General features: G+C 41.3%; 1 protein-coding gene across 1 annotated transcript in view; it reads right to left on the reverse strand.

Moving 5' to 3' along the window:
* The window catches only part of LOC126092654 (neuropeptide FF receptor 1-like), a 740,126-nt gene that overhangs the window by 309,913 nt on the left and 402,578 nt on the right, over window positions 1-27,635 (reverse strand). Inside the window, exon 2 of the mRNA XM_049908376.1 lies at window positions 285-427. Coding sequence (XP_049764333.1) covers window positions 285-427 — 143 coding nt within the window. The remainder of the gene's footprint in view (window positions 1-284; window positions 428-27,635) is intronic.

Below are 27,635 nucleotides of genomic sequence, written 5' to 3' on the forward strand. Positions count from 1 at the left end.
TCAGAACTAACACCACTGTTAAAGAGCCGACGGAAGTGGCGTTACTCAACCTTAGATCCATCTCTTATAGGTGAGTAATCTTTTCCTGGTGTGTTTATACACTCTAAGGAAAATTGCTTAAAGCTGTTGAGTACAACCAAGAAACTATGGTGGCACTTACCATTTGCTTTACGAAATAGCAACGATCAGCTCAACGTCTTCGATATTTCTTCTACTGCCTTTCAGACAAAGTGTCTTACTTCAGCTTTCTCTCAGCTGGGATAAGGGGCCATTTTGTGACTTACCTTGTATATAGTGCGTGAGCTTGCACATGATGCTGCCATACAGCCATAACTTGCTGACGGAACCGCTGACAGCCATGGGCATGCAGATCAGCGTCACCAACAGATCAGCGGCTGACAGGTTCACCAGGAAGTAGTTGGTCACACTGCAACACCAACAGATCGTAATATTCAACAATCGTGGTATCAAACGTGCATGTAATGAATAAACAGCGGAAATTCATTTATGAATTGTTTTGAAGTAAGGTATTAAATAATATCTGATCCGCTTTCTTTTCTTCAACTTTATAATGTTACGACAGGCCGATTGGTTGAACACTGTTTTGGAACATCGGTTTGTTGATCTTTTAAATAATTGGGAAGTCCGTTGTGTACCTGTGCATTTGAAACGTTTTGATCAAAAATTTCAGGGCGTTTCTTTTGAAACGGTTATAGTTCACATGTAAATGCTTATGTATGAAAAGGTAACTGCTGTTCTGTTTCTGTCACTGGAGTTTTAGAGCATGTCAAATACAGTTAACGCGCATTTTGAAATTACGCAGTACCCATTGCTGGTACAGAGTGACCAAAAATTTGGAAATATGTTTAGCATTTTGGCAAAAGGGCACTGTTTGCACGAATTAATTTTCTTGCCATATTCTGTATTTAACAAACATCATTAACCATCAATGAACATGATGTGTTTGGGCATAAGTTATACATTAACATCTGCATCTGGAAATTTGCGATCTAGAAATACTAGACCAACGAATATCCGTTGAACAGAGGGTTTTGTACCAGTATCTCCTTCTGCTGTTTGATGAGCACACTTATCCCACTATCGCTCTGAACAGATAAGCCTGCATCTAATTCAACCACTTTTCTCTGTCCATCTCTGTCTCTTTCTCTTTAATGAAACTGCTACTGTATACACGCTATTGTAAAACACTTGGCCATCCCAGAATTTTTCCAGACAGTCTGATGCTGGTGTTACGTTTAAACCCAGCAACGTTGTGAGACTTAACCCCCTAAAATGCTTCATAGGGAATTCCGTAGCTATTAGATCACTGTGGCTGAATTCCGTTACTAGCGGCTGTGTAGTCTCACAAGACCGACTGTTCTGGCATAAAAAAATATAAAAATAAAATTCAGTAATTTAGTTTGAATTAGTGTTATTTGATTGCCTTTGCGGGGTTACGTGAACTGCTTTCCTCTTGCATTTCCCAACAATATTAGCGGTACGACATCTCTTTCTACAACTTTGTCGCCGGATAGCATACTGCGTGTATCCGAATTCAATCTGCAAAATTTGTAAGATTTGTCCGAGATATTTACTAAGTATTTTGTCATGACCACCAGTGACCCTTTACAAGAGATGTGGTTATCGTTTCTTCAGCTTGTTACCCCAGATACCTTTTATCTGTGAAAATACCTTCACAACAATTAAGAGGCCTGTAATATGCAAACACTAAAACGCACAACGCAAAACACGACAATGCAACCACCCTCAGACAATAATTGTGACCATGCTTGATAATTTCAGGAATCGTAGCAATATGGGATAATCATTTACGCTATTCTTCTACGATTTCAACATAATTACTTTATAAATAATAGATTTCAGCTATCAGTCGTCCTTTTTAAATTTTATTGGCAGATCTAGATTTCAGCTAAAAGCTATCTATTCTCAATGCACTATCATTTTTGAACAATGCATGTAATGCCTGTTGGTCGGGCTTCATCCACAGTTCATTGAATACTGTAGGTGAAGCCCGACCAACAGGCATTACATGCACTGATCCGAAATGATAACTACTAATAACTGGAATCTATTATTTACAAGTCAATATAACAGTCGCTGAGTATAACAGCCTTCTGAATGGAGAGTAACCTGATGATAATTACTTTATGTTTTACGCATTGCGAGACATTTCGAGCATGTTTTGCCCATCAGGTATTTATGCATACAAATGCACTTTGTTACTTATAGATAAAATGTGTAAACATAAATTAACAGAAAATACCATGTTGCTCACAGTTCTGCTGCCGGAGTGTCTGTTGCTATAACATAACTTTTCACTTCAACCCACAGAAATCCAACAAGAAATAAAATCATCAAATATACAGTAAACAACGGATGCACTCATGGGTCAACAGAAGCGTCCGATCTTACCCGTCGGCTTTGACCCGTGACGTAAGCGTGTTGTGGTGTGTGACGTCATTACGGCGCGGAGTTTGATTTGCGATTGTGGCGTGTTTGTAGATGTCTTGTTTTTGTTTGTCGTGCTCTCTGGTGGTGTGTTCATGGTTTTCGTTTGTTTCGTTTGTTTCGTGTGGTGGGGTCAGTTTTCTGTTGCTCAGGTGTTGGATTTGAAGCGGAATTTCTATTAGTGAGTTAATGGTTAATTTAATGCTCATTGCTGTACGTCGGGTGAGTTTGTTATTGAGTGTATTTGGTTGTGGTTCGGTTGATCTGTAGCGTAGCCCTGAATACGAGGTTAGGTTGGGAGTTTTTTTTTGGAATGCGGCCGCGGCAGCGGCCGCCTATGATTCGAAAATATTGATTTGACACTAATGAACATGTATACGTAATATATAGCAATTTGATGAACATATTGATCTGTAGCGTAGCCCACTTGAGGTTAGGTTGGGAGTTTTTTTTTTGGAATGCGGCCGCGGCAGCGGCCGCCTATGATTCGAAAATATTGATTTGACACTAATGAACATGTATACGTAATATGAAGCAATTTGATGAACATATTGATCTGTAGCGTAGCCCACTTGAGGTTAGGTTGGGAGTTTTTTTTTGGAATGCGGCCGCGGCAGCGGCCGCCTATGATTCGAAAATATTGATTTGACACTAATGAAGCCTGTGGGGGGATGGGAGGGCACTGCAGACTCCCCCCACCGCATAACGACACATGATGATCAAATTTTGAAAAAAATTAAAAATTTTTTCCGTACCTGCTAAACTGCATAAGTGCCGATGTATGTAGGTGTAAGGGAAGCTTTCGTTTCTTAGTTTTCTATTGGGGGATGTGATCGGTAGGTTCTGTTGAGCTATATAGGTTAAGGGAAGTGTCCGATTATGGATAGGAATGTGTTTTTTGGTATTTGGTCAGTTTTGTGATGTTGATTTATTTCGTTGTTTTGCGTGGTTTTGAATGGCGGTCGGTGGCTACATTTCTGTATATTTAGTTTCTCCGCACCCAAAAACCCCTAATTTCCCACGCTTGTCCCGTTACAGTCATTAGGCTTTTTGTGAAACTTGTGTATTTCAGTGTTTACAATACGTATGCGATGTTTTTATATCCGCTATATTGGAATTGTTTATAGTCGTTTCCGCGGTATTTGTGACGTCATGGGTCAAAGCCGACGGGTAAGATCGGACGCTTCTGTATTTCCCATAAATTAACAGAAAATACCATGTTGCTCACAAGTTCTGCTGCCGGAGTGTCTGTTGCTATAACATAACTTTTCACTTCAACCCACAGAAATCCAACAAGAAATAAAATCATCAAATATACAGTAAACAACGGATGCACTCGTTCAGTCCTTAATACCAGGTCGCAACGGACAAGAAATAAACCGAACGAACAACAGCCTACTATGCTCACAAATGACAGCACCCCAAATGTTAGGGTCTAGTGCAGCAGGGAATACAACCCGTCGGCTTTGAACAATGACGTCATTCCTTAGTCATAGATCGTAATGTCTTCACTTCGAGGCATAGATAATAAAGCAGTTCTGTGTTCTAATAAGCACTATCATTAAAATAATTGAATGTAAATCTAAAAGCGATCGCTTGATATTGGGTGCATCATTTTACTGATTGCTTAAATGAAGTAGGATCAGTTTATTCTATCTCGTGAGATTTTTTTTTTAAAAAAACCAAAAAACTCTTATTACGTACTGAAGGGAGCTAGAACAGTAAGAAGAATCGCTTCTCGGCTTTTGACAAGATATTGCTTAATAAAGTAGGATCAGTTTATTCTATCTCGTGAGATTTTTTAAAAAAAAAAGCCAAAAAACACTTATTAGGTACTGAAGGGAGCTGCTTAATAAAGTAGGATCAGTTTATTCTATCTCGTGAGATTTTTTTTTAAGTAAAAAAATCGTTTCTTTACTGATTGCTTAATGAAGTAGGATCAGTTTATTCTATCTCGTGAGATTTTTTTTAAAGTCAAAAAACACTTATTACGTACTGAAGGGAGCTAGAACATTAAGAACAATTGCTTCTAGGCTTTTGACAAGATATTGCTTAATAAAGTAGGATCAGTTTACTCTATCTCGTGAGATTTTTTTTTAAAAGCCAAAAAACACTTATTAGGTACTGAAGGGAGCTGTTTAATAAAGTAGGATCAGTTTATTCTATCTCGTGAGATTTTTTTCTTAAGTCAAAAAACACTTATTACGTACCGAAGGGAGCTAGAACATTAAGAACAATCGCTTCTCGGCTTTTGACAAGATATTGCTTAATAAAGTAGGATCAGTTTATTCTATCTCGTGAGATTTTTTTTTTAAAAAGTCAAAAAACACTTATGCTTTTGACAAGATCAATGTTTATCTCTCTCGCATTCCTTTGTTTCTCAACATTCTCCTCAGCTCTTTCATCTCTGTAATACATGCTCTCTGGCGACTTGTGACGTCATTGTTCAAAGCCGACGGGTTGTATCCCCTGCTGCACTAGTCCCAAATGTTACATACGTAGAAATGCTATATTATGGTATAATGTTTGATATATCAGCTGTGTTATGCAAAGGCACAAAGATAAAAATCTGCATCAGCACTACCAACAACCTAAGTACGAAGCTTATTCACAATATAAAACCGTCGGTCCCTGAAATTGATGCGTCTGTCATTTACAAAATTACCTGCAGCCAGCACAATAACTATTAAACAGACCAGACTGGCAGAAATTACTGAATTCGGTTTAAAGAGCACATAGACTGGTATAGACTGTAGCAATTTGGAGAATTAGCGGTGTCAACACACATGAATCACACCGATCATTCTTTAAAAATGAAAGGCTACCTTGAAGTTATGCGTAAAATTAGGTAAATAAAAGAATGGGTAATGTGGAAGAAATGGACATATTCATCAAAGTGTAAGAAATGGAGATATTATCCTTAATGACATACCTGAACTCAAAAATTCGTAATTCTTCGGTTGCCTTAAGCCATTTTTAATGCAATAGTTTTAAACGTACGTGTATGAAACAAATGACTAACAAATTATCCGTATCACGAATATCACTGTAAAGAAGCCATAGCCCATACCCACACACACATTAAAAGACAGTCATATTTTAGTAAGTGTATACTGCTTATGCCTGTGTACAAGAATTTTGTGCAGTGAAATACGTCGAAGTCAGTATCAGACTGAGCATGCTGCATAACAACGCTGCCAATATGCCTAGGACGGGTACGAAGCTATAGCACATTACAATAGTAAGTGAACAACCGACATGCCGTATTTTACGATCTGTAAGACGCTATGCGTTATAAGACGCACCTGGATTTTAAGCAAATATTTCAAATATTAAACATGTTTACGATTTTTATTATTAGGTTGATATCCAGACTGAAAAAAGAATCTTAGTGTATAAAACCGAAATGACCTGCAAAATCCCTAAAAATCGTCATCTGAACCTTCTTCTTCTTCTTGTTCTTTCTCTTCGTCATGTAAGTAGGCTGTTTATGTTTTCTTATTGGCAACGCTACGTAGCGCTCTGTATGAAAATCACTGGCTGTGCTGTGTGCAGTCTGTGGCTAGTTTGCATTGTTGTCTGCCATTGTAGTGTTGGGCAGCGGCAGCTGGATGTGAACAGCGCGTAGCGTTGCGCAGTTGGAGGTGAGCCGCCAGCAGTGGTGGATGTGGGGAGAGAAATGGCGGAGTTTTGAAATTTGTAAAAATGGATGTCATGAACTGCTGTATATATTATGACTTTTGATGAATATTAAGGTAAATACATTGTTTGTTCTCTATTAAAATCTTTCATTTGCTAACTATGCCTACTAGTAGTTAGTGCCTTCCGTAGTTTGAATCTGTTATTTAGCTGTCAGTAGTGGCGCTCGCTGTTTTGCTGTAGCTTGAGTAACGAAGATTTTTGTAAGGTAAGTGATTTGTGAAAGGTATAGGTTAATGTTAGTCAGGGCCATTCTTTTGTAGGGATTTTTGAAAGTCAGATTGCGTTGCGCTAAAAATATTGTATGTCAGTTTAAGCACAGTCTTGTATAATTTGTTCTAAGGGGACGTTTCAGTCATAATCGTTACCCTCTTGGTATATAAGATGGTCTTGACTGCCATCGAGACCGTTACTTATGCCGCACTTCTTGAGAAATTAAACAATAATGTCTTATCTCACCATAGACCACAACTGTTTTATCCACTGACAGACTTGCTTGACTGTACATCGGTTTAAAACTCTCTTCGGCGTGAATTGAATCCTGTATTGCCAGCTAGAGATTAGTTTCCTCGCAGCACCGAAAATATGACTATTTTTAAGACTGGTGGGCATTTTAAATCAAACACTGGATATTTTTATATTAATTTCGGGTACAAGGAGCACTGAATTTTTCAGGCAATTTTTCGAAGAAAAAAGTGCGCCTTACTGCCCGTGTAAGACGGTATTAAAAGTGTATCACACTATTACCGCACCGTAACAGCTGATCAAAATTACTTGCATTCCACACTGGCCGTGGTATCTATAGCAACAAACAAGGAGGCACAGCTTCATTCCAGCAGAAACCTCAACTGGATATCGATTTCCGACCACCCACCGCTCTCCTCCATCCCCTACCCCATTTGTATTTCCCCACAACAGCAACTGCAGCAGAAGAACAGTACAGGAAACAGTGTTAGATGTTAATTTATATTAACATTTTATCTTCAAGTGCGCATGAACGCCTGATGCTGGGTGAAACGTTCTTGAAACGCGTTGCAATACATTAAATTGAACATAAAATTATTAGATGTCACAGTTTGCAGAAAAATACAAACAGATAACCCTCAGTCAGATTGAATATTACTGTGATGTGGTAGCCTTCTCTCTGAGAACAGCTGAGCGTAGGGTAGTTCTATCACTCTCGCATTAAATTCACTGAACCAACACACGAAGTACGTATCGAATAACTCTGCATCACTAAACCTATCCATACCGGTGTGTATCATTGTCATAGTAAAACCTAGGAAAAGCAAACACGCGACACAACTGAGCATTATTGTATGCAAGCTTGCGGTCGAAGAATAATGTGGGTGTCACTGTTGACAAATCAAGTATCATGAGGGAATGATAAATGATTGTGTCCAAACAAGTGATTAAGCACAAGCTCTACGTTGTCGTGGGGATATTTTCGTTGCAATAAAGACTCCAAAAAAAAAGGGAAAAGACTAATAAAAACGAAATGAAATTACTCGGTAATAAACGCCGGAGACTACAGGTCGGTAACATTAATATCCCTGCAAAACTTCTGACAGTTTGGCAGTGGAATTGCGGACCATGTAGTATATAGCAAATATACTATCGCTCTTCCCTACAGCATTCGGCTTCGTCTCAAAGTTCTTGAATCAACGCTAACACGTTGATTTACACAGGGCGCTCTTCAATTCCCCTCACAAGCTCCTAGAACTTATGGAGGGAACTGGGTAGATAATATTTGGGAATGGAATCCAAGTCAGGAAAAATACCGATTACGTGCTACAAATATTTGAAAATATGTTGGTACCTTGACCACATTTACAAGTAATTTATTATGTGTGCTTCAATACAACAAGTGTTTTACAATTCCACTCATTAATAAACGACAAAACAAAATGAAAACTTAATAAGTTTTCACAAATACTGTTGTTTACAGTTAAACCGGTTTTGTACTTTGTCCTTTTTAAAGGAGGGTTAGCAAGCTGATCCACTACGACCAAGATTCGATGCGGCAACCATTAAGTTCTGTGCACACTTTTTGCCTGCGATTGATGTCGTAGTGTACACGCTCTATCACACCTGGTGTCTCTGAAATGTGACCGGCAGCGACCACAACTCGTGCCATCATGTCTTCTTTTGTCTCTACAGGGATCCCTTAAACCAAACAGGTCATTCGACACCTGAGGAAAAAGTCCAGAGGAGTCAAATCCAGTGATCGTTGAGATCATGTGATTGGACCTCATCCGCCTATTCGTCTGTGCCGGTTGCTCCTCCAGATGATCCCGGAAATAACGTGAAAACTGAAAGGATGCGACGTCATGCTGAAATCACACGTCTTCTGTACTGTCAGTCACAGCATCCAATTGTTTGTTGTTGTGGTCTTCAGTCCTGAGACTGGTTTGATGCAGCTCTCCATGCTACTCTATCCTGTGCAAGCTTCTTCATCTCCCAGTACCTACTGCAACCTACATCCTCCTGAATCTGCTTAGTGTATTCATCTCTTGGTCTCCCCCTACGATTTTTACCCTCCACGCTGCCCTCCAATACTAAATTGGTGATCCCTTGATGCCTCAGAACATGTCCTACCAACCGATCCCTTCTTCTGGTCAAGTTGTGCCACAAACTTCTCTTCTCCCCAATCCTATTCAATACTTCCTCATTAGTTATGTGATCTACCCATCTAATCTTCAGCATTCTTCTGTAGCACCACATTTCGAAAGCTTCTATTCTCTTCTTGTCCAAACTAGTTATCGTCCATGTTTCACTTCCATACATGGCTACACTCCATACAAATACTTTCAGAAATGACTTCCTGGCATTTAAATCTATACTCGATGTTAACAAATTTCTCTTCTTCAGAAACACTTTCCTTGCCATTTCCAGTCTACATTTTATATCCTCTCTACTTCGACCATCATCAGTTATTTTGCTCCCCAAATAGCAAAACTCCTTTACTACTTTAAGTGTCTCATTTCCTAATCTAATACCCTCAACATCACCTGACTTTATTCGACTACATTCCATTATCCTCGTTTTGCTTTTGTTGATGTTCATTTTATATCCTCCCTTCAAGACACCATCCATTCCGTTCAACTGCTCTTCCAAGTCCTTTGCTGTCTCTGACAGAATTACAATGTCATCGGCGAACCTCAAAGTTTTTATTTCTTCTCCATGGATTTTAATACCTATTCCGAAGTTTTCTTTTGTTTCCTTTACTGCTTGCTCAATATACAGATTGAATAACATCGGGGATAGGCTATAACACTGTCTTACTCCCTTCCCAACCGCCGCTTCCCTTTCATGTCCCTCGACTCTTATAACTGCCATCTGGTTTCTGTACAAATTGTAAATAGCCTTTCGCTCCCTGTATTTTACCCCTGCCACCTTTAGAATTTGAAAGAGAGTATTCCAGTCAACATTGTCAAAAGCTTTCTCTAAGTCTACAAATGCTAGAAACGTAGGTTTGCGTTTCCTTAATCTTTCTTCTAAGATAAGTCGTAAGGTCAGTATTGCCTCACGTGTTCCAGTATTTCTACGGAATCCAAACTGATCTTCCCCGAGGTCGGCTTCTACTAGTTTTTCCATTCGTCTGTAAAGAATTCGCGTCAGTATTTTGCAGCTGTGGCTTATTAAACTGATTGTTCGGTAATTTTCACATCTGTCAACACCTGCTTTCTTTGGGATTGGAATTATTATATTCTTTTTGAAGTCTGAGGGTATTTCACCTGTTTCATACATCTTGCTCACCAGATGGTAGAGTTCTGTCAGGACTGGCTCTCCCAAGGCCGTCAGTAGTTCCAATGGAATGTTGTCTACTCCGGGGGCCTTGCTTCGACTCAGGTCTTTCAGTGCTCTGTCAAACTCTTCACGCAGTATCATATCTCACATTTCATCTTCATCTACATCCTCTTCCATTTCCATAATATTGTCCTCAAGTACATCGCCCTTGTATAGACCCTCTGTATACTCCTTCCACCTTTCTGCTTTCCCTTCTTTGCTTAGAACTGGGTTTCCATCTGAGCTCTTTATGTTCATACAAGTGGTTCTCTTATCTCCAAAGGTCTCTTTGATTTTCCTGTAGGCAGCATCTATCTTACCCTAGTGAGATGAGCCTCTACATCCTTACATTTGTCCTCTAGCCAACCCTGCTTAGCCATTTTGCACTTCCTGTTGATCTCATTTTTGAGACGTTTGTATTCCTTTTTGCCTGCTTCATTCGCTGCATTTTTATATTTTCTCCTTTCATCAATTAAATTCAATATTTCTTCTGTTACCCAAGGATTTCTACTAGCCCTCGTCCTTTTACCTACTTGATCCTCTGCTGCCTTCACTACTTCATCCCTCAAAGCTACCCATTCCTCTTCTACTGTATTTCTTTCCCCATTCCTGTCAATTGTTCCCTTATGCTCTCCCTGAAACTCTGTACAACCTCTGGTTCTTTCAGTTTATCCAGGTCCCATCTCCTTAAATTCCCACCTTTTTGCAGTTTCTTCAGTTTTAATCTGCAGGTCATAACCAATAAATTGTGGTCAGAGTCCACATTTGCTCCTGCATCCAATACCTCACCCAATACTAGTTGTAGGACGGTCAAGTAGATGGGGATCATTTACGGTCCAATCACACTACCACTCAGAATACCTGCCCATCATACGTTGATACCAAATCCGTGTTGGAATTCGGGTCGTGGGTCGCACGTGAGTTTTCGGCTGCCTGGGCATGGTTGTTTCAAGAACTGAGAAATCAAACCCTAGTAAATTCACATGCATCTGTGATGAGAACACGCCGTGGAAGTACTAGAGGCTCGTTGATGCAGCGACGCAGAAACTGCGTGTGGAACTCAATGCGTGGTACAAAATCTGCTGTCATTAGTGACTGTATCCTTTGTAGTTGGTATGGATGTAGCTGTCAGTCACGCAGAACTTAATAGACGCTGCTGCTACCAACATTCATAGCTGTGGAAATAGCTCGTCGACTCGTTGTCAGGTTCTTTTGAAATTACGTAGTACGATCTCTTTCAGTTCGGGTGTACAGTGTCTCCTTGGAGCATCAGTCACACCTGTTGGCGGTAAGAGTGCCCTTTCTCGAAGCGGTTGCGTAACTGTAGCGAAAAGGGCATGTGATGGGGTCGGACGTTGTGGATAACAATCCTGATAAAGGCGACGAAAGGTCATGTCGGTGCATTCTGAAAGCCTGTAATTAGCCATATTGCTCTAACATCACAGACACGTGAGTAGGATAAACGTCAAATGACATAAGCCGATACGACGTAAGCTTCCCTCACCATGAACAGCTGTTCCATAATTACTTAGCAAACATGTTTTCAAAAGACTGTAGTACGGACATGGGTTCCAAACGAAAATATTGTCCACTCAGTCTCCTCCACAAGTCCCAGATGTATTTCAAGGGAATTTCAGAACTCCCTGCATAGTACGAAGACCTTTTCTGTTTCCAGGACGGTAGTAGTAGATTTCGCTGGTCGGAGTCAAATTTCATAATAAGGGATTTTTATATTGCATCCGTAACATGGCGGGGGAGAGAAGAAATCAAAATGATGGTTAAACGGCACGTCAGTAACGCAGTCATTTGCGACGAAACACATGCTCGGTTTAAGGAAGCGTAGGGAATGAAACCTGAACTGACAGTGCCCTTTGTAAGAACCGTGCCGACGTAGCTTTGGATATTTTATGTAAAACACAAGAAATATACATCTGGATGGCTTGATAGTGTTTCCACCCATCATCATAGCGGTTAGTAATACAATATGTAGAAGAAGAGTCCTCTGCTGGTTGCGATGCCTAGCAACTTCTGTGGTGACTCTACTTTTGTTTAATTTATTTTATTTATTGAACCTAATCTTATTAGGGCCTCCAGGTCCTCTATTACACTGGATCACTGTTTATCTCATACAGTATTTTTTTACGTTTTAGTTACACATAAATGTCTATTATTTCAATATGACAAGTAGTAAAAATATGATTCCAATGTCTGTAGACACTGTGAAAATAAGTAGTGCTGACTAAGAGCTAATTAATTATGAGGTGATCAGCATATTTCCTTTATATCAGAATAACCTTTCACTTCATGGATGCAAATAAGTTGTGTAAAAAAAGATATGCAGTGTTTTTTGATCCTCTCGACAAATGTGAAATTCGGCAGATAGAACTTACTTAGTATCCGCTCTTCACATAATATCAACTGTGCGTAATATGCTGTATCCTGAAAAGTGTCTTATCGCTGCCCATTTCGTTCGATATCATTCTTAAGGACTCGTCATGAGATTGTTGTACGTTGGTAACATGTGCGTACACGTGTCACAGTTCAGCAACCTATTTGAGATGAGCTAAAAGTTCGTTATTATTTCCGACAGAACGTAATAAATACAGCCTCTTGTCTCTTTGCGAAAATCGTGTGATATTAAATGCTGCTTTGAGCGGATCTTTAATGACAAAAAAGGTACAGCTCCAGCCTCAAGAACGATGAGAGCTAATCTGTGGAGCACGCGCAAATACCACTCGGAAGCCTCGTGCAACATCATACAGCCTAATCCGCTAAAAAAACATTTGAGCACGGCTTATCCTCTTAGCTACACGCAGATTACAGGACTAACGGTGCTGCGACGCTTGACAAGAAAAATCTCGTAACGTATGCTACATGAAGATAGGCGACATTAAGGCAACTGTGGGAGCCCATTTCATCTCATATTTCTTCCAAGAATTTTTCTTTCATTTTGTCTGCACATTTAACAGGAAGAAAACGTAAATACTAATTTGCCAGACAAAATTTCCATGACAAGTTGCTGTAGTTACAACACATTACGCGAAATGAAAACAGTAAAATTTATACACGACCTTGAACTTATAACTTGTAATGTATAACATATCAGTTTCATTGTAACGCCTCCAATGTTCTAAGTACATTTTACTTACGATTTGTTTCAAGTATGTTGTCATCTGTAACTTTTAGTGAGACAGTGATTCACATTTTTACTCTCTGGATCATCATTGGTCCTCCTCTCTGCGAAGACGCCAGTCTTCTCTATACTGGGTGATCTTAATACTACATGGATACATAAGTCTGATCTTAGATCACGGGACTTCACCATTCTTGCAGACTTTTGCCATTTGCATAGCCCCCCGTGTTGTAGTTAGGCAAAAAATGTTCCATCGGTCTATAAGTGATATAGAATTCTCCACTTATCAAAATGCGATGCAATAGGCTAATGCAGAAGTAAAATCGAGCAAGTATTTGCATTTTGCGTTTTCCTGATATTTCATATCAACCATGTTGTACTTAGGCAAGAACTATATACGAGTAAATTTGACCGACAGCCTCGAATAGCCGGAGCTCGATTCCCACGTAGTAGGCTACGGAGGCCATTGAACGACATAGACGGTATCAGAGACCTATTTCTGGAGGTAGGTATTAAAATCCATGGAGAAGAAATAAAAACTTTGATGATGACATTGTTATTCTGTCAGAGACAGCAAAGGACTTGGAACAGCAGTTGAATGGAATGGACAGTGTCTTGAAAGGAGGGTATAAGATGAACATCAACAAAAGCAAAACGACGATAATGGAATGTAGTCGAATTAAATCGGGTGATGCTGAGGGAATTAGATTAGGAAATGAGACACTTAAAGTAGTAAAGGAGTTTTGCTATTTGGGGAGCAAAATAACTGATAATGGTCGAAGTAGAGAGGATATAAAATGTAGACTGGCAATGGCAAGGAAAGCCTCTCTGAAGAAGAGATATTTGTTAACATCGAGTATAGATTTAAGTGTCAGGAAGTCGTTTCTGAGAGTATTTGTATGGAGTGTAGCCATGTATGGAAGTGAAACATGGACGATAAATAGTCTGGACAAGAAGAGAATAGAAGCTTTTGAAATGTGGTGCTACAGAAGAATGCTGAAGATTAGATGGATATATCACATAACTAATGAAGAAGTATTGAATAGGATTGGGGAGAAGAGAAGTTTGTGGCACAACTTGACTAGAAGAAGGGATCGGTTGGTAGGACATGTGTTGAGGCATCAAGGGATCACCAGTTTAGTATTGGAGGGCAGCGTGGAGGGTAAAAGCCGTAGAGGGAGACCAAGAGATGAATACACTAAGCAGATTAGGAAGGATGTAGGTTGCAGTAGGTACTGGGAGATGAAGAAGTTTGCACAGGATAGAGTTGCATGGAGAGCTGCATCAAACCAGTCTCAGGACTGAAGACCACAAAACAACAACAGTCAAAGAAGGGGAAAGCTTTTACGGAAAGCTCCGCTTTATGCATTTTGCCGTCATTTTTTTCAATGAAATATTACTGCGACACATGAAGTATTAGCCACAACTTAGTTCGAATGTACTGAGTGCTTGTTAAAAGTAAAGAAAGAACTTGTTGTGGTGGTTCTTTTTGTGTCAGTGACTCAATTGTGGTACTTCTCGCAGTTAGTTTGTCAGACACGATGTTTTATATTAGAAGATTGATGCACTTCATTTTCGTTAATTGAAGTTTATATTAAAGATAATGCTACGGTAAAAGATTCTTGCAATGCCCGTTAAGCGGGGATTGCAAAATTGAACTTGCTGTAGTCATATATGATTAAATATTGGAAAAACTGTTTAACTGTTCTGAAGGAAGAACCGCTCATCAAGAGAATTCTTCAAAATTTGCATTTTTTTTACCTGTCATAAGTAGCGAATACTAAGATGTTTGTTACAACTCTGGACCGTTATCATTTAGAACAATGACGCTGACCTCTGCACCAAAGTTCCACTTTAAAACTTGCGTGAAGTGTTGAAATATATCACTTCATGAATATAGGAGTTGTTACTGAAAAACATTAGCGACAGTTTTAAGTAATATTTGATTATATTTAGGCTAAATATTACATGAAACGTAACACGTTTTCGTGCCTCGTCAAAAAATGGATTCTTGCACTACCAGGAAACAAAAGGGAAGAAAGAGGATCCTTTTTCAAAAGGAACAGAGAATACAATTACATACGCAGTTCATATTAATTGTTTGCAGAGACTTTGTGATGTTTCTGCGATAATAGTTACTTCATTAATATGTCAGTTTTGGTATGTTTGTGAATTTATTCAATATATTTTTTATCACGTTATGTGGCATACAGACACATTGTTACGAAATTCTATCTTTCGTCATTTTTCATTACGTACTAATCCTGTAGAAATTTATGTTCGCAGAGCTAACAAGCGACCAGTGACAGACCATCAGAGATAATAAATGTTTTAGTATCTCGTACATGGTGCCCAAGAAGACAAAATATTAACTGTTACGTATTTGTGAGTTTTGGACAAATATAAAAATCTTTTTAGCGAGATAGCAAAAATGTTTCCTGAAATAGGAATTCACCTGAGGTAATTACCAACCGTAACTGATATTTGATCAACTGGCTACATTTGGAATTTTTGTTGCCTTCGTTCGTCCTCTGCACCCAGTAACGGGAATTTATTGTATACTTACAGTGTTTTACGGCATGGTATCTTATTATAGCACGTAAAACTACCCTCCGTTTACTAATTACGTTATCGTACGATTGAAGCAACACACTTAACTAAAAGTAGTCAAGGATCTAAAAATCACCCTACAATAACTCTACCAATGACTAGAATTCACTCAATAATCGGTAGGTTCTCGGTGTCAGCATATTATACTAGGATTCACGGGAGGCGAACCCGCAAATTTAAAAGGAGACGGGGAGTACTGTTAGTCGGGAGGCAGTAACAGCAAAAAGGGTCGGTCAGAAGTGCTGAGTATCTTCAGGATATAAAAAAATGTCTGACGTTTCGGCTACTGTTGCTAATGACGTTCCTCAGGGTGTTTTGGTGACTGCAAACGACCTATCTAACTTCAAAACACATTGCTGTAAGGCATTTACTACAGTGACCGAAACGGCAGAGGATTTTACATATTGACAATGCTTTCACAGGTCCTGAAGTATTCTTTGACAATGACAACAGCAGCGGGTGCCTAAGCTTGCAAAGATTCACGTAGTATGCGTCTGCAGCATAATAGAAAGTATACATTATTTGCGATGAATTGATGATCCACAGGATTCTAAAATATGTATACAGAGCTACCTCATCCAGAGGAAAAAACGGCTCTAAACCGGGTAGGCATCGGCAGGTACAGGTATCTCCTTCCATGCGGCTTAAACTCCTTTTCAAAGATCAACAAGAAGTGACTGGCCAGAGGTGGCGAACCAGTCCTTCGTTAAACTACGACCAGATGTTATCTGTGAGAGCCATAGGTGAGAGATATAGAGGTCGTACAGTCGTGTTCAGCTGAACACTCTCTGTATAGAAGTAGGTCTTGGCTATCTTGTTGAAAGGTAATGTAATGAACACCTCAAAACACAAGTCAGAATCAAAATACTTAATTCACGATACTTTAACGGCTGCTGCCCACATTACCGACGAGGTTGGCCAGGATTTACCTTGTGTATTCAATTCGACACCGCTTCGTGAATTAACGTGCTACATTCTTACGAAAGTGACAAATGCAATCCAGCAATGTTCGTTCTCCTTTGAGACTCTACAAGCGAATTTGGCAATCGTGGTGCAATGCGAACAACAGGGACATTCACCGCTCTCTGCTACGAATAAACCCGATAAAAGTATTTTAATTCTAAATAACCGGTATTTCATGGTATTTGTGTGGCCTGTTATGACATTCTTTGTGATTTTTTACTAACAGCCGGCTCAATGGCCGGGATATAAATATGGCATACAAGTTTTGTTAATATTTTTATAAAACGCTTTTCAGAACGAATATTGTTTATTCGTAACATTTCCATCGGTTTTGAAAATTTGGTTTTAACTTATAGAAAGTGGAAAAAACGGTCAGAGCTACTTTAACAACAGCACCGACACCTAGAAACGTGCAACAAACACATGAGATAAAAATCGTATTTATCGTTGGTAGTACGTTCTGTGTCTTCTGAAGGACTGGTATTGTCTTTGAATGGTAATGTTGCTCATGACGGCATTACAGAACGAGTATTTGTGAACACTGGCCGACAAATATTGGCCAATGGATTAATTTATACTAGAATTAAATATTGTTAAGTAATTATTGCTGGTAAATGTTCTACTTTGTCCATTATCTAAACGGTTCATCCGAAATTTTTGATCGAGCATCATCAAAACATCAACTGTATTCAAATTCCTGTTACAAAGTAAATAAATGTGTTTGACTAAAAAACGGACTTTTCATTCGAAACAAAGAGAGGAAAGCTACTCACTTTATGTAAAAGCTCATTATTTGTCCGTCGTTTCTATGAAATAATGGAAGAGAGAGGAGATTAAGGCACCGGCAACAAACCAAAGAGGTAAAAATATTTTCCAGCCTTTGCTTTCTCCCATCAGCGCCGAATGTTGTAAGGCCCAAATAGCTGTATGGTCATCTATTACAGTAAACGATTTGAGCAGAGATGCAAAAACTGAAATCAGTAGAACAATCCATGTAATTTTTTGTGTTAATAAACCCCAAGTAAAAACAGCAAACAGTATACAGACTAAGTTTTCTTTTATTTACCTATTATATTTGATATTTTGGTTATACGTATCTTGAAACGTATAACACAAATGCGTGAGTGGGTATCAGAATTATTCAACCTTTTTTCGATATCTACGTGCATTATTGAATATAACAGCAACAAGAAACCGAAAATTGATTTTTTTGGAAGTCAGAGATTCTGAGCGGTTTTAGTAGTCATGTCAAAATGAAGGTGAAAAAAAACAGTATAACCGAAAACCGGTTGTTTCCTTGGTAATCACCATCCCGTCTCTCTGATGCTGAGCAAAGCCGTAACAATGCTGACACTCCGTGATGCTCCAGATGAGATTGTAGTGTCCTTGCTGCAAGTAAGCATGTTTATCGACTAAAGGTGCGTGACGTGACTGCACAATCTTGTACTGGCGAGCGAACAATATATTTATTCTGCCGAGTGCTAGTTGCGTGGGGACGTTGAGATTTTGCATGGCTTGAAGTACGGGCATTCTGAATACATCGATTCCATATTTTCATGATTACAATAGGAACTCCATCAAGGCGAGCAGTAATGTCACATAACCATGAACCAAAGTCTCCATAGGCCACGATCCTGCTGCCGTCGAATTTCGACAGGTTTTACTGGTTATTTCTTCGTCTCACAAACAAACAACATTCAAGTGCGATATCAGATCGGGAAACCCACTGTGCAACAATTCCCTGTGTGCAGAATATCGATGGTTTTACACAACGTATTCAGTACTCCCGTGTTGAAATGCTGATCATCAGAGCATAAAGGTCTGAAGTTTTATGGCTGCCAGACTCTTGGTGTTACAATTGTAACGGCCAGAAGTTAACTCCTCTCTTATATACAGTTGTTGTTCCTTATACACTATGTGATCAGAAGTATCCGGGCACCTAGCTGAAAATGACTTACAAGTTCGTGGGGCCCTCCGCCGGCGATGTTGGATTTCAGATATGGTGTTGGCCCACCCTTAGCCTTGATGACACCTTCCACTCTCGCAAGAATACGTTCAATCAGGTGCTGGAAGGTTTCTTGGGGATTGGCAGGCCATTCTCTATGGAGAGATGGACTGAGGAGAGGTATCGATGTCAGTTGGCGAGACCCAGGCACGAAGTCGGTGTTCCAAAACATACCAAAGATGCTCTATAGAATTCAGGTCAGCACTGTGTGCAGGCCAGTTCTTTATTGTCGTCTAACCACTCTGCCACAGGCCGTGCATTATGAACTGGTGCTCGATCGCGTTAAAGGATGCAATCGCCATTTCCTAATCGCTCTTCAACAGTGGGAAGCAAGAAGGTGCTTAAAACATCAATGTAGGCCTGAGCTGTGATAGTGCCACTAACAGGGGCTGCAGGCCCCTCCACGGAAAACACGACCACATCGTAACACCACCGCCTAAGAAGTTTACTGTTGGCACTACACACGCTGGTAGATGCCGTTCACCGGACATTCGTAATACCCACACCCTGCCATCGGATCGCCACATTGTGTACCGTCATTCGTCACTACTCGGTCAACAAATGTTTACACTCCTTCCACCAAGCGAGTTGCTGTTGGGCATTTACTCGCTTGATGTGTGGCTTATGAACAGCCAGTAGACCATGAAATCCTAGTTTTCTCTCCTTCCGCCTAACTGTCATAATACTTGCAGTGGATCCTGATGCAGTTTGGGCTTCCCATGTGATGGTCGGGATAGATGTCTGCCTATTACACATTACCACACTCTTCAACTGTGTTCGGTCTCTGACAGGCAACAGACGAGGTAGGCTTGTACGCTTTTGTGCTGTATGTGTCACTTCACGTTTCCACTTGACTGTCACATCGAAAACAGTTGACCTAGGGATGTTTAGGAGTGTGGACATCTCGCGTAAGGCGTATGACACAAGAGACACCCAATCACCTGACCATTGTGAAGTCCGTGAGTTCGTGGAGCGCTCCATTCTGCTGTCTCACGATGTCTAGTGACTATTGAGGTCGCTGATATGGAGTACATGGCAGTAGGTGGCAGCACAATGCACCTAAGATGAAAAAGTATGTTTCTGGGGGTGTCCAGATACTTTTGATCACATAGTGTATGTTGGGTAGTGATGTTCATATTTTGGAAATATGTAAACAAACTGTTGTGTACATAGTTCCTCGTAGTCAGCGCGTACACAACTTTCCCAATAGAGCGCTCCCCGCTAAGCACAACAGCGCAGGCGCAGCGCTCGTCCGTCTCCGCACTACGAGATGGCGCTGTCTTAGAGACGGAACAAATTCTGCTTCCGCCGATCCGCGTATTAATATGTAACGCAGCCAGTGAGATTGCTGCTAATCTAGAACCCTTTCTCCTCGCGGATCACACTCGCGCAGTGATACCTGAACGCTCGAGGTATTAAAACGAGTGTACAGATCTCCGATCAGTCGGTCTGCACCAGTCAGCATCAGTCTGCATTAGTCTGCCTTAGTCTGTACCAGTCTATAGTCAAGTTTCAGTCTGCGCCTAATAAGATTATCATATTCCTGGACATAGCCATGAAGAGAAATATATAGACACTTTGTCAAGTATCAGAGATATGTGAGAATAAGATTAACGTACCAAGACCAAAGGAACTTCAGATTGTCAATTGTAAACAGCATCCAGAATCAAGTTATGTAATGTCTATAATTTTTATTATTTGAATAAATGTGTGTGAAAATTAATTAAGTTCTGTTTAAAGTTGGTCACCGTCAATCTGCTACTCTAAGCGTGCAAGTGGCATTTCTATCGTCTGACTTAACGGCAGAAGAAAAACACGCCACGATAAGACCACGAGACATATTGCTGACACTCGCCCACTTCGTTAGAGCGACAAGTCAAATAATCTGATGGTGTGTGTACCGAAGGTCTTACAGCACGCACACCACACAATCAAAGGGTGTAATCAAAAACTAGGGCCAAACTTTCAGGAAATGTACCTCAGAAAATATACCTGATACATAAAGGTAAAAAGATATGGATATGATCTCGGAAACATTTCATTTCCATCTTAGAGCTCATTTCTTATTTCTCTTCACAATCAAATTAATCACTGGAAAGAAACAGAAACATAACGTACCAACAATGTAGGAAACGCTTTAGAACACAAAATGTTCAAAATAACCATTTAATTACGTTTGAGTAAAATTTACAATGTTTTGCAACTCGTGTGTTCACTGCCAGTGTAAGACAGAAGAGTTCCAGAAGCTAACTGATGGCTTCCACTAGCGCTACCGGAAACGGAATAATGAGACGTTTCTTAGGAAACCAGAATTAAGGTATCACTTTTTCGAAACTTCATAATTGTTTCCCATTGTGATACGGAAGTCTGGAATTTTTCTCTAAGATGCCTACAATTGAAATAGTCCAATAGCTTGGCGCCCTGCGACATTGTCGAGCGCTCGACACGTGCGAAAGAAAGGTCAGAGCTTAGGAGTTCACGTATGTGTAACGTTGATTAATGATATCACACTCGCTCAAAATTGCATCACAATTCTGCCCAACTCGACTGCGGACGTGTCACACGATGGGAAGGTCCTCACAGCCCCTCTTACCCAAATTGTAGCTCTTCTTTTTGACGTCTCTCCGATGGAGCTAAGAACTGCCAAGTGATGAAATCACGTGGATTTCTTGTGAGTAACCGAGGAAACCATTTCAGACATATCAGCGCTCGGAATCGACGCAAAAAATCTCGGGGTGGCATAAAGGACGTAAATGAAACAATCACTCTCCTTGGGGTATTGATTGCCACACGTTTCAGAGGCGAAACATAGTTTGCATTGCGACGAGCAACAGAGCGACGTTCTTGATAACCTCTGACAATGCTGACACCTCCAGATGTTTCAACCCTTCTCTAACGACATTTCGGTGCTGCATCCCTATTCACTCCTTTGGAGTGCAACGCACCCACAATTTTTCCCTCGCTTACAGTGTGGAACCAAAAAGGCACACTCAATGCCATTGGACGTAATGTGAATGTGATCCGAAGTAGCAATGGGTGCTTGCTATGTCAGCCAGCCTGTTTCGTGCCCTTATGTGGCGTTATCGGGTGGGCATTGACACATGCATGAAACAAACAGCAAATTGTTTCTCTAAAACCCCACAGTCTGGCAAAACCTTTCGCTAAGCTATTTTGGAAATTTAAAAAGATAACTCTTGAAGTTGGTCTAGGTGCGTGAAGGCAGACAACCACTTGACACAACTCTGTTTCCAATTGGCTGCCTGCAAGTGCCTAGGACTACTTTACAGGTTGTCTCTGCACATGTCCATTTTTAAAATTCTCGAGGAAGGTCTGCGAGTGCGGCCGGGGGTTCTCCCAAAATGGTGGGTTTGGGCCGTTGCCGTTTGACTGATGGTGTGTAAATGTCGCAACCCACTGTGAGCTCGCTACCAGCTGATGTGGAACAGGAGGGCTGAAAAAGAATAAGCATGCTTTTTTTCCTTCAGATTGCGTTCAGACTTTGTCGAATGATTTTGAACGGCCCCTTGTGGCTCCAACCTCTACAAAAAAAGAACAAATTGCAATTACACTGTTCAAAGAATAGGCGCAAACACGTTAAATAGGGATGCAGCGCCACGACATTGTTAGAGAAAGAGTGTAAAGTGTAGAGATGTTATCAGTATCGAAGATTATCAAGGACGTCAGGCTGTTGTTCACCGCACTGATAACTGTTGTTTTCCTCTGTGAAATGTGTAGGAATGAGCGGCGCCCAAGGGAACGGGGTGGTTCCATTGACACCGTCTATGCCACCATTGAGGCTATTTCGTCGGTGTGTCTGAAACGGTTTCCTTCACCATATCCACGTCCTTTCATCGTTGAGCGTCGCTCTTCAGAGCTCCAGCGCAGAGGTGTCAAAAAAAGGGGGTAATATGTGGGTACGAGGGGCTGTGAGGACATTCCTATCATGTGACACGTCCACATTGGCATTGGGTAAATGATTTGTGGAGAAATTTGATGCCAATGACATCATTAGTAGACCTCACACGTTACATGAATTCCAGAACTCTGGTCTATTCTTTGCATGTGTTGACAACTTGCTGTTTGAAGCATCCATGAGCCTGTGGGTGATGCAGGGCGCGACGGTTTTGCGCCCTTACGCAGGATGATTCAAAAGAAATTTAAAACTCCTTTGTCGCATTGGGAGACAATTACCAAGTTTCCGTAAGTGGTCCTTTAATTTTGTTGCGCAGAGTAGTTCGGAGCGGATACCCAATGAGTAAGTGGAATTCTTCGCGGACATAATCTGGAAGGTTAATGAACCACTATCCAAAACTGCGTCCATACGTTCACGCCGATATTCAATCTACGTTGCTAAGAGAACTATGTATGCCTGGGAAGTTTAGTTGACACCTCTGTCAACTAAAACGAAAGACTGGTACTGAGGATTAATTATTATTTAAAATCTAATAGACATCAACACTGTCATTCTTCACGCTCTGTTCGCGAATGGATTAGGAAAATAATGGAGTGAAGGGGTGGGGGGAGTTACGGTGATAGACAAGCTACCCTTAGGCACATACCATTAGACGGATTGCGGAGCATATGTGTAGATACGGAAGTACGGGTCCCACGTTACCTTCTGTGGACGTAAATAACTGCATATGCCTCATACGTCACGGGAACTATCCTGTTGTGGGGTAATGAGAGACCTCAACCATGTTAGTTTGAGACAGATTCAAGAGCTCCTCCTTCTGAATACAATTCAAAGCGTTAAGCGCCCCTCCACCTCACACGGTTTGGGAGCACTCCTGTGCCTTAAGCAGGAAATCACAGTCTCGAGATTGAGATAGGGTCAGTGGAGGGACAGGATATACTCTGCGGACCGGAAATCGTGTATCTGATGTACAGGGCTATTACAAATGATTGAAGCGATTTCATAAATTCACTGTAGCTCCATTCATTGACACATGGTCACGACACACTACAGATACGTAGAAAAACTCATAAAGTTTTGTTCGGCTGAAGCCGCACTTCAGGTTTCTGCCGCCAGAGCGTTCGAGAGCGCAGTGAGACAAAATGGCGACAGGAGCCGAGAAAATGTATGTCGTGCTTGAAATGCACTCACATCAGTCAGTCATAACAGTGCAACGACACCTCAGGACGAAGTTCAACATAGATCCACCAACTGCTAACTCCATTCGGCGATGGTATGCGCAGTTTAAAGCTTCTGGATGCCTCTGTAAGGAGAAATCTAAGGGTCGGCCTGCAGTGAGCGAAGAAACGGTTGAACGCGTGCGGGCAAGTTTCACGCGTAGCCCGCGGAAGTCGACGAATAAAGCAAGCAGGGAGCTAAACGTACCACAGCCGACGGTTTGGAAAATCTTACGGAAAAGGCTAAAGCAGAAGCCTTATCGTTTACAATTGCTACAAGCCCTGACACCCGATAACAAAGTCAAACGCTTTGAATTTTCGGCGCGGTTGCAACAGCTCATGGAAGAGGATGCGTTCAGTGCGAAACTTGTTTTCAGTGATGAAACAACATCTTTTCTTAATGGTGAAGTGAACAGACAAAATGTGCGAATCTGGGTGGTAGAGAATCCTCACGCATTCGTGCAGCAAATTCGCAATTCACCAAAACTTAACGTGTTTTGTGCAATCTCACGGTTTAAAGTTTACGGCCCCTTTTTCTTCTGCGAAGAAAACGTTGCAGGACACGTGTATCTGGACATGCTGGAAACTTGGCTCATTCCACAACTGGAGACCGACAGCGCCGACTTCATCTTTCAACAGGATGGTGCTCCACCGCACTTCCATCATGATGTTCGGCATTTCTTAAACAGGAGATTGGAAAACCGATGGATCGGTCGTGGTGGAGATCATGATCAGCAATTCGTGTCATGGCCTCCACGCTCTCCCGACTTAACCCCATGCGATTTCTTTCTGTGGGGTTATGTGAAAGACTCAGTGTTTAAACCTCCTCTACCAAGAAACGCGCCAGAACGGCGAGCTCGCATCAACGATGCTTTCGAACTCATCGATGGGGACATGCTGCGCCGAGTGTGGGGGGAACTTGATTATCGGCTTGATGTCTGCCGAATCACTAAAGGGGCACATATCGAACATTTGTGAATGCCTAAAAAAACTTTTTGAGTTTTTGTATGTGTGTGCAAAGCATTGTGGAAATATCTCAAATAATAAAGTTATTGTAGGGCTGTGAAATCGCTTCAATCATTTGTAGTAACCCTGTACGTATAAAGACGAAGATACGGTTATAGTTTCAGAAAAACTAGATGAGTTATTCCAAACAAATAGCTTCGCTAACCATAGGGGCTAGATTCGTCACTAATGATAATTCTACTACACTGAAATGCCAGGCCGAAGACGTGTCTGAGACGCCCCGGTCGGTGATGGGATACCAAACTGCATGCCGCAAGCCATACGGTCCGACAGCCAGAAGTGATGTCCTGGAGTGCTATTTCTTTCGATAGCAGGACCTCTTTTGTTGTTATCCACGGCACCTTCACAGCATAGCGGTACATCGACTATATTCTACGCCCCCTTTTGTTGCCCTTCATGGCAAGGCATCCTCCGCTTATGTTTCAGCAAGATAACGTCCGCCCGCACACACCGAGAGTTTCTACTGCGTGTCTTCGTGCTAGCCAAACCCCGCATTAGTCAGCAAGGTCGCCGGGTCTCTCATCAATTCAGAATGTTTCAAGCATTATGGCCAGTACCCTCCAACCAATTCTAGTTTGTACGCCCTGACGTGCCAGTTGGGGAGAATTTGGCTCTATGTCGCTCTGGAGGACATCCTACAACTCTATCAATCCCGAGCCGAATAAGTGCTTTTGTAAGGGCCAGAGGTGGACCAACGCTTTACTGCCTTGCACAAGTTCAGCAGCTCTTCCTCTTGAATAAATCATCCAGTTTTCGCGATATTGTAACGATTTGTTTGTCTGTACATGTGTATTACATCTAACGATTTACATTCCATTCAGATAATTCCTTCGTAGTATGTCGGTTTTTTTTCTCTTATAGTGTGTATAAATGGTGGCCTGGTTTTCTCGTCTAGAAATAGCAGACACGGTGGGGCTTGTTAGAGTATATAATGCTGTATGCATTTGCATGATATCTTTTGTCTTATATGGTTGGAAGGTCAGTTGTTCCTGATAGAAATGTTACACTTTAGACACTCGCTATGTACGTTAAAACAACACCCATGTCTGCTACAGATGTGTAAATTGTTACAAAATATGAAAACATTTGCGTGATCCTGGTAGATGCGGTCTCTCTACGACTTTCCGCCTGTCAGAAAGCTATGATTTGTCGCAGAATGCTTCAATGTTCATCATGCAGAGTAATTCATCACGCACTCTGTGATGTTGGGAGATGAAATGGCGTGAGATTAACTACTCTCAATCTGAACACAGGCGATCGATAACGCTCTTATCGGCTAATGGGCAGCGTTGCAGATGAAGCTCTGCCGCAAGGTTTGTGGTACCACAGCTCAACAGTGGTACAAATGAAGAGTGAACACACTGTGGAAGTAGTACTGTTGCTCGCAACAGCAGCTGTAGGATACGATTCACTTGATTACGCAAGACATAGTTCAGCGCTTACTTTTCCCGGCCCCTCTGTTCCCTAGCCACTAACCAAAAATTTTTCTGAGTGAGAACAACCCGTCATACTTGATGCCGTTAGTTCGATTAAATACCATTTTACTCGTATTTTAGCTCCGCCACATGATAATTTAGTCAAACTAAGGACCACCATTGCGGCAGAGTGCTGTCATTCAGAATTACATTATAACCAAAATACACTATGTATCCGGACACTTGGACGAAAATGACTAACTTACAAGTTCGTGGAGCCCTCCATCGGGAATGCTGGAATTTAATATGGTGTTGGCCCACCCTTAGCCTGGATGATAGCCTTCATTCTCGCAGGCATACGTTCAATGAGTTGCTGCAAGGTTTCTTGGGGAATGTCAGAGTGCTGCAGTGTGATGAGGTATCGATGTCGGTCGGCGAGGCCTGGCACGAAGTCGGCGTTCCAAAACATCCCAAAGGTATTCTATAGTATTCAGGTCAGGCCAGTCCTTTACAGGGATGTTACTGTCGTGTAATCACTCTGCCACAGGCCGTGCATTATGAACATCTACATCTACATCTACATCTACATCCATACACCGCAAGCCACCTGACGGTGAGTGGCGGAGGGTACCTTGAGTACTTCTATCGGTTCTCCCTTCTATTCCAGTCTCGTAATGTTCGTGGAAAGAAGGATTGTCGGTATGCCTCTGTGTGGGCTCTAATCTCTCTGATTTTATCCTCATGGTCTCTTCGCGAGATATACGTAGGAGGGAGCATTACACTGCTTGACTCTTCGGTGAAGGTATGTTCTCGTAACTTTGACAAAAGCCCGTACCGAGCTACTGAGCGTCTCTCCTGCAGAGTCTTCCACTGGAGTTTATCTATCATCTCCGTAACGCTTTCGCGATTACTAAATGATCCTGTAACGAAGCGCGCTGCTCTCCGTTGGATCTTCTCTATATCTTCTATCAACCCTGTCTGGTACGGATCCCACACTGCTCAGCAGTATTCAAGCAGTGGGTGAACAAGAGTACTGTAACCTACTTCCTTTGTTTTCGGATTGCATTTCCTTAGGATTCTTCCAATGAATCTCAGTCTGGCATCTGCATTACCGACGATCAACATTATATGATCATTCCATTTTAAATCACTCCTAATGCGTACTCCCAGATAATTTATGGTATTAACTGCTTCCAGTTGCTGACCTGCTATTTTGTAGCTAAATGATAAAGGATCTATCTTTCTGTGTATTCGCAGCACATTACACTTGTCTACATTGAGATTCAATTCCCGCTCCCTGCACCATGCGTCAATTCGCTGCAGATTCTCCTGCATCTCAGCACAATCCTCCATTGCTACAACCTCTCGATACACCACAGCATCATCTGCAAAAAGC

This window comes from Schistocerca cancellata, chromosome 7 (assembly GCF_023864275.1).
Source record: "Schistocerca cancellata isolate TAMUIC-IGC-003103 chromosome 7, iqSchCanc2.1, whole genome shotgun sequence".
Lineage (NCBI taxonomy): Eukaryota > Metazoa > Arthropoda > Insecta > Orthoptera > Acrididae > Schistocerca > Schistocerca cancellata.